At 46.0% G+C, this 11,610-nt stretch overlaps 1 protein-coding gene across 2 annotated transcripts; it reads left to right on the top strand.

The window, feature by feature from the left end:
• Positions 1 to 203: 203 nt before the first annotated feature.
• On the top strand, positions 204 to 9,545 carry LOC122236186 (ral guanine nucleotide dissociation stimulator-like). Of its 2 annotated transcripts, none has more exons than XM_042977076.1 (13): positions 204 to 431; positions 906 to 1,013; positions 2,472 to 2,659; positions 3,996 to 4,189; positions 4,338 to 4,714; positions 5,504 to 5,719; positions 6,101 to 6,204; positions 6,707 to 6,776; positions 7,398 to 7,466; positions 7,905 to 7,979; positions 8,562 to 8,594; positions 8,949 to 9,070; positions 9,275 to 9,545. In XM_042977076.1, the coding sequence occupies exons 1-13, from the start codon at positions 246 to 248 to the stop codon at positions 9,309 to 9,311; spliced, it is 1,779 nt and encodes a 592-aa protein (XP_042833010.1). In that variant the 5' UTR covers positions 204 to 245; the 3' UTR covers positions 9,312 to 9,545. The 2 variants fall into 2 exon arrangements, with proteins under 2 accessions (XP_042833010.1, XP_042833011.1); XM_042977077.1 differs by having other exon boundaries at positions 353 to 441.
• Positions 9,546 to 11,610: the final 2,065 nt, after the last annotated feature.

Here is an 11,610-nt window from a genome sequence, read left to right as displayed (position 1 = left end):
AAATTAGAACCCTACTTGCATTTCCAGGGAGTTGTGGCTATGGCATTTTTGACTCATTGTTTACAGTTAAGGAGATGACATTGGAGGAGAAAGATAAGCAGTCAACTATCAATAAGGGGTTCTAGATAGGTCTCATTTAAAGAAGGGCCCCAGGTACTGGAATCTTGAAAAAGTGACTTCACTTCCTTGGTGATAGGCTTCAACAGAACTTAGAACTCTGGTAACCAGGTGCCCACATTCTAGAGATGGCCTGCTTTCCAGCTCACTTGCCCAGAGTCACTCTAGAGAACAAAATGTTCTGTTGCTGTATCCCCATTTTCAGGATATGTGGGCTTAAGAAAGCCCAGAGTGAGAAACCTTTATGTCACTGTAGACATCAGCTCAGCCCTCATCTCCGAAGCTGTTGGTCATTTGGCAGGAGGCGCTCACAGGTAACACAAGGTAGCTCAGGGCAGCCCACTGGAGAGCATGCCACAACTCTGATCCTGCCCAGAGCAGGCCTACACCTCTTGCCCCTCGTGTGTGTGTGTGTGTGTGTGTGTGTGTGTGTGTGTGAGAGAGAGAGAGAGAGAGAGATCAGGGGAGGGGACAGAGGACGAGGGCTATGCCCTTCATGAGCAGAAGCAAGATGTCAGGTGTTGAAAGCCTAGCACATCTCTCATGTTCATACCCCAGGTCTTGGCAGGCAGGAGACGATAATTGCTGGGGACCAAGTTCAACTACCTATATGTTAATTACGAGCCCTAGAGTTTCTTCTGGTTTCCTCCTTGCTGGATGTCTTTACAGCTTCCCCTCTTAGCCTGTACTGTAGAGAACACAATTTCTAATGGGGATGTCCCCTTGTGGCAATGTCCAGGGAGGACCCTAAGGTCTCTTGGCCCGACTACGGGGCACTGTACTTGCAGAGCTTCACCCAAGATATCTTTGAGGAGCTGGTCCATGGCTTCAACTACGGCAGCGCCCTAGATAAGTGTCAGGTGCAGAAGGATACCAAGAATCAGCGCTGCTCTGAGGTAAGAATGGGAAGAGGGTTTTTCACACCCAGGGCCTGCACATAAATATGGGGCCAAACCTGAGGCCCTCACATTGTATTTCCACATGAGCGTCCCACAGGCCCAACCACAAAATAATCTGAATATCCAAACCTCTGCCACCAGCTATGTGGTAAGGTAGGAGGACACTCTTTACATATGTTGGAATGGTAGAGAATGCATGTATTGTGTATGTATTTTATTTTTTATATTTTGATAGAGAACATATTTAATGTTTTTAATTAATCATTTTTATTTATTTATTTATTTTTTACTTTTCATGAGGCCATGAGTATCTTTGCATTTTACTGCTGTTTTATTATTTTACCTACTTGCCCCAGATATCCTGGGTAGCACTCAGCTCCACTGTCCTTGCAGAACTTCTCCAAGCCCTTACATATCATCACACAAAACAGGGTGATTTAACACAAAATTAAGGGTGGGATGAAGCCATTCTATATGTTTCTGTAATGTCTTGTCTCTCAGAACACATTAAATTATTGTAGGCCCACCAAGTCATGAGCTGTGTTCTTATATGTCTTCATAATATTCCATAAAGGAGGTTGTGTGCCACTGTTTCAGCCTTTCAAGTCTGTTGGAACTTGACAGGATTCAATTCTGTTTTCATGTCAACAGTGATGCAGGGAAAATCTTAAGTGTCCTAAAAGAATGTTTTAGGTTGCTAGATCTGCCATAACATGGAAGCACTAATTGGGTGGAAGGACTTTGATGCCTCCTGGCTGAGATACCTGCCTCTGTCTTTTAAGAGTTTCACCCAGGAAATCTTTGATGAGCTGCTCTAAGGATTAAATTCCATCTCCCTTGACAAGCAGCAGGTGCATCAGTCCAGCAACAACATCAAGTGCTGGTATAGGGTGAGAACAGGTCCAGATTCATGTCCTTTCTCGGGACCCAGAGATGATCAGGGTAAGCCTGGAACCCAGACTACAATTGACTGGCTCCCTGGGGCCTGCTGAAGAAGGTGGTTTCCCCCAGAAACTTTCTCCCTATCAGGAACAGACCAAGCCTCATTAGCTTAGAGGAAATGCAGCCCATGCTTTTGACAATTCTCAGGACTAACCTATATGATCTTGAGCAGCATTCGAAATTCTAACCCTCTGTTTTCTCATATCTACAGTAGGGATGTTTACTGATGACTCACTGGCATAATGCTCTTAATATAGGCTATTAAAAGAAGTGCTATTGTTGCTCAGCTAAGAGAATGCTTGGAAGTTACCAATGGTTTATCATTTCCCCCATAAAACCAATTGCAATTTTAAGCCTAGAACCTTATTCTGTGTGGGCACCCGAGTCCCTTCTCTTTCACAAGTTCCCAAAGGGATGGGGGTCTTTGGTCTGAGAACCAGACCCTGATCTTCCTGGTAGTTCATGGTATTGAAGCTGACTACATGCCCCTCCTTGTCTACCCGGTGTTAAAAGGAATCAACCCTGTCCCTGGATGAGGCCTGTACAATGCTGAAGCTCAAGGAAGGCACAATGGAAAATTTTTTACAGTCCCTGCTACAATCACCTTTCCAGGATAGAAACATCTCAAACATCACAACCATTTTCTGCATATACCAGGTGTTCCCCATGGCCCAATTAGTCCTGGGACAGCAGTTCAAAAGGTGAGTGCTTGCCTCATACACAGCACAGGGGGGAGCCTCCCATTTACTACTTGTGTATCTTGGGAATGTCACTGCACCTCTATGAGCTTCACTTTCCTCTTCTGGGAGTGCGGTGGTAAGAGGATGAACCTCACAGTGTCAACTGTAGTAAACTATGGGAGAAAACATGGCATGGGCTTATCTGGTGCCTGACTCTGTAGAAAGGGCTGCTGGACATGCTGAGTATCTTTAGGTTTAATAGTTCTCTCTCTCTCCAGTGAAGAAGCTCTCAACCTCAACCCTCGCAGGCCTGTGGCACTTCTGAATTTAGAAAAGGACATGGAAAGCAGAAGTTGTCCTGTTTGCAAAGGACTTCTGAGATTCTATCTAGCTGGGCTTGGTATTTTTCCTTTATATGGCCAGACTAGGGCTTGCTGGGGGACAGGCAGAGGCACCCATGGCCCACACAGTTATCTGAAAAGTACTGGTTGGGTTAATTCAATCAACAGTATATGTTAATCACCTAGTAATGCAGGCACTTTTCTAGTCACTAAGATAATTCAGTGAATAAAGTAGACACAATGCCTTGGTGTCAATTCTAGTCAGAGAGTAGGCAATCACTCTACACTCATGTCCTTGGTTCATTATATGTGACATTTTCATGGCGTCCTCTGGGTATGAAAGGATTGTCCCTTATTTGACCATTATGACAGACTACAAGACCAAGTAAACATACTCATGTTCAGGTCTTCAGGTTCAGTAGGAGGGCCTCCTGCATCCACAGAGCAGCATAAGAGACTTTAGGGGTTGTGGCTGGAGGAGGACTTTCAGAACCATGGAACTCACAGATCTCTTGATTTCCATAGGAGGGCTTATGTTTGGGGGCTTCCTGTGAAGAAGCAAATGAGTCAAAGAGAGCTGTGGATGGGGCCCCAAAACTGGGAAGCAAAGCACAGTCTGGGTTCAGTTGGTGCCTAAGAGACCCATCCCTTCTACTGTTCTATCTGGCTCTGCCTGCTTCTCTCCATATCTACCTCTGCTTACCACAGCAACTAGGGCCAAGAACAGAAGGTGTAGTGAGAAGACTGCTCATAAATCGGCCTCAAACGTAAGCCCTATTACTGGTCTTTACTGAGGATGGCATTGACTATGCCCAAGGCCGTGGTGAGAAGAGTATCAGTGAAAAAACCAGACTCACACAGGTTTTCTGGATGACTAGGCCTTCCACTGCAAAGGCGGGGTTGGAAGTGGGCTGGGCCATCCTCTGGGATCCATAGAGAAATAATGATGCTGTGGGAGTACAGTGTGGAATAAAAGGCCAGGCCTCTGATGCTTCTCCACACATGACTCTACCCAGCACCCTCTCTCCCATCTTGAGTACATGGCCTGACCAGAAATTTCAGGATACCTGGCAGTCTCTGAATTTTACCAGTTTCAAAGTAAAGACAGCCTATGTGGATATGAAGCTGCATGACTGGAACCTGAAGAACCACACCGCCCTTATCCTGGTGCATCAGGAAACTCTGGAGCCCACTGAGGCAGAGTCAGATGGTAAAGGGGATTAAAATCTGGGAAGACTAACTGGGGTGGGGTTCATGGGCTGAATATTGTTTTGAAAGCAATGGTACCTGTCCTGTTTTTGGGAAGGCACCTGGAAAGTCAGTTATGTGGATGAACCTTTCTCTTTATCCTGGTCCAGTGCCAGCCCCAGGGCTCCTTCCAGTTGCAGAGCCAGAAAAGGGGTCTACTATGGAACTAGAGACAGCGCCAGTTATGTTTCAACCATCACCTCAAGCGTCAGAGCCAGCATCACCTCCATCAGCTGTTCCAGAACTGGAACAAGTGCTAACATCTTCTTCAGCATATGTGCCAGGTCCACAGCTACAATCAGCTCAATCATCAGCTTTACTTAGAATTTTAACTCCAGCTCTAAAAATAGAGACAGAGCCAACTCCAGCGCCAGAGCCTTCCTGCCACGGGCATGTGACCCCAAAGAACCAGCTGAATGAGGAGAAGCCCAGCCTCATGGACTTCCCTCCCAAGCTGGTGGCAGAGCAGCTAACGTACATAGATGCGGTAAGAAGCTGGGCTCTCAGGGCAGGACAGGGCAGGGCACTTTCTACATTTTTGCCGTCAGCTAACCCAGACCTGCCTTTCCCTGATGTGGACTACTATAGTCCGGGTCCAAATTTCAGCTCGACCACTTATCAACCATGTTACCCTGCCAAGGTCCTTAAATCAAGCTTTCACTGTCCAGCTGCAAACTGTAGAGATAGGCACTGATAAGAATTGATGCAGAGTTACTGTGTAGATTAAATGAGATAGAACAGCTAGAAAAATGGGTAGGCCCTGGTCCTTCAGGTGGAGGAAGACAGCTCACTGGGTGCAGTCAAGTCCATGGGTCACCCACCCATCTTCCTTGGAGTCTTAACACCCTGTGCACTTATTAGGCATCTGACATGTACATAACTACAAGGGGAAACAGAGAAACCTATGGTTGTAACTGTCATGGGGGAATGTGCATCGAAAGGAGAGTAGGACCAAAGGGAAAAACAGGTGGAGTGGAAAATGCCCCCTTGTGAGGAGTCACATTGAACTGTCATCTAGAGGCTGGGGTTAGCAAGGATGACCAGGGTACAAATTCTCTCCTTCCTTCCCTGCCAGTATTCACTCCTAGGTCTTCCTGTACTTGACTCCCTCAGTGAAAATAGAATGGAATGAAATCCAGGGATTCCAATCAGGCTCAGGCCACATTCTCAGCTTCAGGAACTAAAGCTCTGACCTGGTAACCTCCTACCTAGGACACTAATCCTGAATGTGAAATGGCTGGCTGAACACTCCTACCCTCCCCACCCCATTCTCTAGGAGCTGTTCAAGAAGGTGCTGCCTCATCAGTGCCTGGGCTCCATCTGGTCCAAGCGGAATAAGCCTGGTAATGAGCACCTGGCACCCACAGTCTGTGCTACCGTCACCCAATTTAACAGTGTGGTCAACTGTGTCATCACCACCTGCCTTGGAAACCCAAGAATGATAGCCCAGGACAGGGCCATGGTGGTGGAGCACTGGATAAAGGTGGCCAAGGTATTTTATGGGAGGCCAAGATGAGTCACTCTTCTGAGCCTTGGAAACTGATATTTCCTTTATCAATTCTCAGGGTTGGAGTCCCTAGTCTAAGCCCTAGGGTCTGCACAGTCCCTAGGCTCTTCCCTCCAGGGACATGCTGACCTTTACTTGCATGTCCCAATGGTGGAACGCTCAGTTCCTACCTGGCTCCTTCCTTGGAATGAGCTAAAATCTTCCCTCTCCCCAGCAGTGTTACTCTTTGGGTCTTATATGTGCCCTTCTGCAGGCACCTGGATATCTGTCATCTTGGAGGGAAAATTTAAACTGAGGGAGACTGATACTTTAGAGCAAATAGGACTCCTGCTACCCACATGACCACTCATTCTCTTCCCTCCCCAGGCCTGTCAAATCATGCGGAACTACTCTTCACTGCATGCCATCCTCTCTGCTCTGCAGAGTGCCTCAATTTACTCTCTGAAGAAGACATGGGAGAAAGTTTCCAGGTGAGTATGCCTCTCTCCATAGAAGGATCAGGGTGGATGAGGGATTTCCCATATGCACATCTTTTCCCCCTCAGTAACTGGGACCCTCCTGGGAGGCAGCAAACCCTGGCAATAGAACCTGGGCTGGTGTACAGGTCTATAACCCACCCTGGAGAATAGTCCACCCTGACTCCAGCTACAGAAATATTTTTTCTTAAATATCACGCACTGAGTTGACCCAAATTAAATATTATCAAGCGCTTACTTTACAGCAACAAAACTCTCTGCCCAATTGAAACCACACCTGACTGAAACAGAGTTGCTCAATTAATATGGAAATGGTGGCACTGGATGACTCACATGAGAGCTCCCTCCATGTCCTACAAACACCTTAGTTCTCAGAGGAATCCAGAGAAAACCCTAATACTGGCAGTTTGACTTTTTGGAGTACTCAAATAAGAGGGACTTACATTCAAGCCACATGATTCCTATAATTTTTTCTGCCATTTTTTCCTCTATTCAGGAAGAGCTTTCAAAAATTTAAAAAGCTGTGCACTGAAGATAACCCACAGAGAAGGGAACTGTTCCTGAAGGTATCATGGGAGGAGGAGGTTTGGGAAGAGAGAGGGTGGGGCCTGAGGGAACAGGGTCCTGAGTGGATGAAGAAAGACTGCTGTGTAGGGGAATGATCTGAAGCATTCCTTGGGGAGGTGAAGCCTTTGGTATGAATATGGTTACAGTTTGGGGTGAAGATTCCATTGGGGGTGGAGCAAGAAGGTGCTGTTCAACCAGATGCTATAGACACCCTGTCTCTCCATATTAACAGCTAGTCCAGATGGGGACCTGTATACAGCTTGAGAGCCCAGAGGACAGCCCTCTGCTCAGTAGTGGGGTTGGGATGGGTGGAGGGAAACAATAATGATAGTAATAGGACACTGAGTCCTCAGAAGACCATGTGATGTAGGTGGTGTTCTCACTTTTCTCAATGAGAAAACAAGCTCAGGAAGGCCAGGCTGCAAGTTCAAGGTCACACATGGAGTGAATGTTGGAGCTGAGATTGTGCTAGAATCACTCACAGCATGTTTAAGGATAATGTAGCATTGGTACCAGCTGACTTGGGTCAGATGTCCAGGGTCTCAAGTCAAAGATGGTGGGGGGGGGGGGAGTGGACTGAGGATATTATGGTCTCAATGAACTTGTCCTTGCCCCTGCAGGAGCGGCCATCTAAATGGGCCACCCTGATGATGAGCCGCCAGAGAGCCCAGAAAAGGCTGCAGAAGAAGGTGAGTGTTCCTGGGGAATAGAGCCTCCAGAGTGAGAGGAGAAGGGCTCCTCTCTGACAGCTGGAGGCCTCCAGATCAAGACAGGTGGACCTTTCTACTCCAGCTCCTCCTCTTGTTGCCACAGCTTCCAAAACTCTTATTTTAAAGTGACTGGGAGGAGGGTCTATCCAGCTGGATGCAGAATGGATTTGTGGGTGGAGAGGGGCCTAGGACTACATACAATTTGATTTTCTAAAAGCAGGCCCTGGTGGTGATTAGGAGAAGTCTGATGTCCTTGGAGGGTGAGGGTAAGGGGGAATTGAGAGGCGGCTGCTAGGGATCCTAGGCTGCTCCATGTGAGAACCTGGGGTGGACCAGGAGGCTGAAGCATTTTCAAGGGAGGGTCCCTGTGTGCACCTGAGAGCAGGGACTCATCCCACCCCTACTCTAATGACACAGGGTGTTGTCCCCTTCCTTGGCACTTTCCTCACTGACATGGTGATGCTGGACACTGCAATGGAGGACTATCTGAAGGTGAGTGAACCTCTAGATTGTGTAGGAGGGCCCAGAATCCTGAGGTTTGGGAGTGGAGAACCCCTGTAATGAGTCCTGAGACCTCAGTACTTGGCAAACCTCCCCTCATGAGAGCTTCACAGCTACCCCTGTGAGCTAGAGTTTCTCATCTCAGTGATGAGTGAAGGGAGTTTGCACTTATGACACTGGTCCTGGTGCCCAAGACTGTCTGAATGCAAAGCTGCATGAAGTTTGTCTGAGTTGACCTCAGCCTCTCCCTCTCAGGCTGCTTATGGGGGGAGAGCAAAGTCAGGCACCTCCACATCGGCAAGCACTTACATAGCCTAACAGCCCCCTCCCCCCAGAGGTTTCAGCCTCCCCTTCTGTCATCAGAGAGGGTTGTGCTATAAGGTGCTTGACTGTCCACCCCATGTCCTCCTTTCTCTGGACCCCAGAGCCTGGCTTATATCCCAGTCCTGTTATCTGTGTATGGACAGTCTTCTAGTGTGTCCTGGCACGAGAACAACATGAGAAAGGATGTGTATAAGGAACAAGCAATAACAAGGGGCTCTTTCTGATGGACTTTGGCTATTTGCTTTCTAGGGCGATGAGATCAACCATAAGAAAAAAACTAAGGTGAGCATTTGTGGCACTTCCTATTAGGGAAGTGTAGGGGAGTGGATACCAGAGATGCCCCTGGGAAGAATATTTCTTGGCTTCATCCCCTCCATCACACATTTACTGGAATAGTTTGATAATGAAAAAGTGTAAGACCCATCCATCTGGTAAGTGAAGTCAGGGGAGTGGCATCAGGGATAACTTCCTGCAGGAGGAGGGGCTATTTATACTCACCTCTGCGAACAGGTTGAGACTGGATGAATTTATCAGGGAAGGAAGGCTGCCACATGTGCAAAGACCTAGGACTGGTCCCCTATCCCACTGCTCAACCCACCCAGGCTCTGTGTGCATCCTGTTCTTCTCTTGGCCTAGGAATACGAAGTAATGAAAGAGATCATGCTCCTCCAGGTGGCTGCAGATAACTACACTCTAGAACCGAAGGAGCAGTTTAGAGCCTGGTTCCAGGCTGTGGAGCGACTCAGTGAGGATGAGAGGTGAGGCCCATCAGGAGCTGAGCAAAGGCGTGGACTCTTTCTGGTGGCCACTCTAGGGATCCTGCATCCATGGCTCCCTGGGCAGCCTCAAGCCTTGTTTCCTGGTGATCACTGGAACACCAGATTCCAGCTACTGGGAAAACACTGGGAGAGACACCTGAATTGTAGCTCCTGGTCGACTCACAGGTGTCATTCTCTCTTTAGCTACATCCTGTCCTGCCAGCTGGAGCCCCAATCCTAACTGACCAGTGGAACTCAAGAACAAGAAGAATTGGCCACAATCAAGCTCAGGACTGAGTGAATGTCCAGTGATAGTGCAACCTTTCCTCAGCAGCTTGGACACTTGCTGTGATGAATCCCATCTCCTTGACACTTTTTCCTCCCATCTATTTACCTACTTGGAGTGGCAATATTTATCTTAAATAGTAAAAGCTAGATTTGAATATTATTATATTAAAGCCTTCTTTCTTTTATAGCCCAGGAGTTTGGTTTGGTTCTATTACTTCCTACAGCAACTTAAATGGTGTACAGACTCTCATATTCTTTCTTGAACTAAGAAATCTTACAGAGTCATCAGCTATTGTATGTGGGAGGAAGGAGAAGAGCCAGCCCTCCTCCCAAATTCCTCTTAGAGAACAGGTTAATTTCAGTATAATGAATTTGGGTAAAAAAGAAGAGACAGCCCCTCAGAATTACTGAGATTTAGAGGTTGAAGTTACTTTCACAGGAATGGCAGCAACCATTGAAATTAGATGTCCTTAAGTGTAACAATTTCCAGGACTACTACCTGCCCCAGGACAGTGGCTGCTTTCTACACTTTAAAGGAAAAGGTTTGTTTCCTGCTTCTTTTATTGAGGTGTTGTTTTTTCTTTTGGAGTTTTTTTTTTTTTTTTTTTTACCAAATATTTGAAACTTTAAGTTTTCTAGTTCAAACTCTGGAATTGCATTAGCCAAAAACATGTAAAGAGGTCAAACCCTACATGTGGAAAGGATAAGGACAGGAGAAGGTAATTTGCAAATTGACTAAGGGCAGGCAGGACTTTCCATTTTCATTCTTCCTCTAGGGGCTCCATGTTAACACTTTACCTAGATTTAAATCCTCCAGGGATCCCTTTCAATGACCTCTGAATCCCCTCCTCTGCTTGTTTTGTATTTGGGGGAAAGATGTGTGATGTACTTTTATGGCCACAGCTGCTGAACATGGTCCCATAAACATCTATGCTAAGAGCTAGGATGTCTAGCATTCCTGCATTTCCTTATGCAGCTTTTTTTTTACATTAGTTAACATACAGTGTAGTCTTGGTTTCAGGAGTAAAACCCAGTGAATCATCTCTTACATTTGATACCCAGTGCTCATCCTGAAAAGTGCCTGCCTTAATGCCCATCACTGATTTAACTCACCTTCAAACCTACTGTCACCCTTAACCCTCAGTTTGTTCTTTGTATTTAAGAGTCTCTTATGGTTTGCCTACCTCTCTGTTTTTATCTTATTTTTCCTTCCCTTCCCCTATGTTCATCTGTTAAGTTTCTCAAATTCCACATATGAGTGAAATCATATAATATCTGTCTTTCTCTGACTGACTTATTTTGCTTAACATAATACCCTCCATTTCCATCTATATTGTTGCAAATGACAATACTTCATTCTTTTTCATTGCCAAGTAGAATTCTATTGTGTGTGTCTGTATGTGTGTGTGTCCCACATCTTTTTGTTTTAATGTTTATTTTTGAGAGACAGAGTGTGAGTGGGGGAAGGGCAGAGAGAGAGGGAGACACAGAACATGAAGCAGACCCCAGGCTCTGAATTGTCAGGACAGAGCCCGATGTGGAGCTCCAACTTACAAACCGTGAGATCATGATCTGAGCCAAAAGTGGGAGTTTAACCAACTGAGCCACCCAGGCGCCCATTTTACATTAGTACATCTTCTTAATCCATTCATCAGTTGATGAGTTCATGGACATTTGGATTTTTTCCATAATTTGAATATTGTTCATGGCTCTGCTATAAACATCAGGGTGCCTGTGCCCTTTCAAATCAGCACTCCTGTATCCTTTGGATAACTTCCTAATAGTGAAATTGCTGAGTTGTAGGGTAGTTCTATTTTTAATTTTTTAAAGAATCTTCATACTGTTTTACAGAGTGACTGCACCAGTTTTCATTACCACCAACAGTGCAATAGGGTTCCCCATTCTCCACATCTTTGCCAAATCTGTTGTTTCCTGAGTTGTCAATTTTTGCCATTATGACACGTGTGAGGTTGTATCTCATTGTGGTTTTGATTTGTATTTCCCTGATGAGGAATGATGTTGAGCATCTATTCATGTGTCTGTTTGCCATCTGGATGCCTTTTGGAAAAGTGTCTATTCATGTTTTCTGCCCATTTCTTCACCGGATTATTTGTTTTTTGGGTGTTGTGTTTGGTAGGTGTTTTATAGATTTTGGATACTAATCATTTATCTTATATGTCATTTGAAAATATCTTCTCCCATCCCTCAATTGCCTTTTAGTTTTATTGATTATTTACTTTGCTGTGCAGAAG

The sequence above is a fragment of the Panthera tigris genome, assembly GCF_018350195.1.
Source record: "Panthera tigris isolate Pti1 chromosome A3 unlocalized genomic scaffold, P.tigris_Pti1_mat1.1 chrA3_random_Un_scaffold_61, whole genome shotgun sequence".
Taxonomy (NCBI): domain Eukaryota; kingdom Metazoa; phylum Chordata; class Mammalia; order Carnivora; family Felidae; genus Panthera; species Panthera tigris.
The sequence above is the reverse complement of the archived record's forward strand: the minus strand, read 5'-3'. Positions and strand labels throughout refer to the sequence as shown.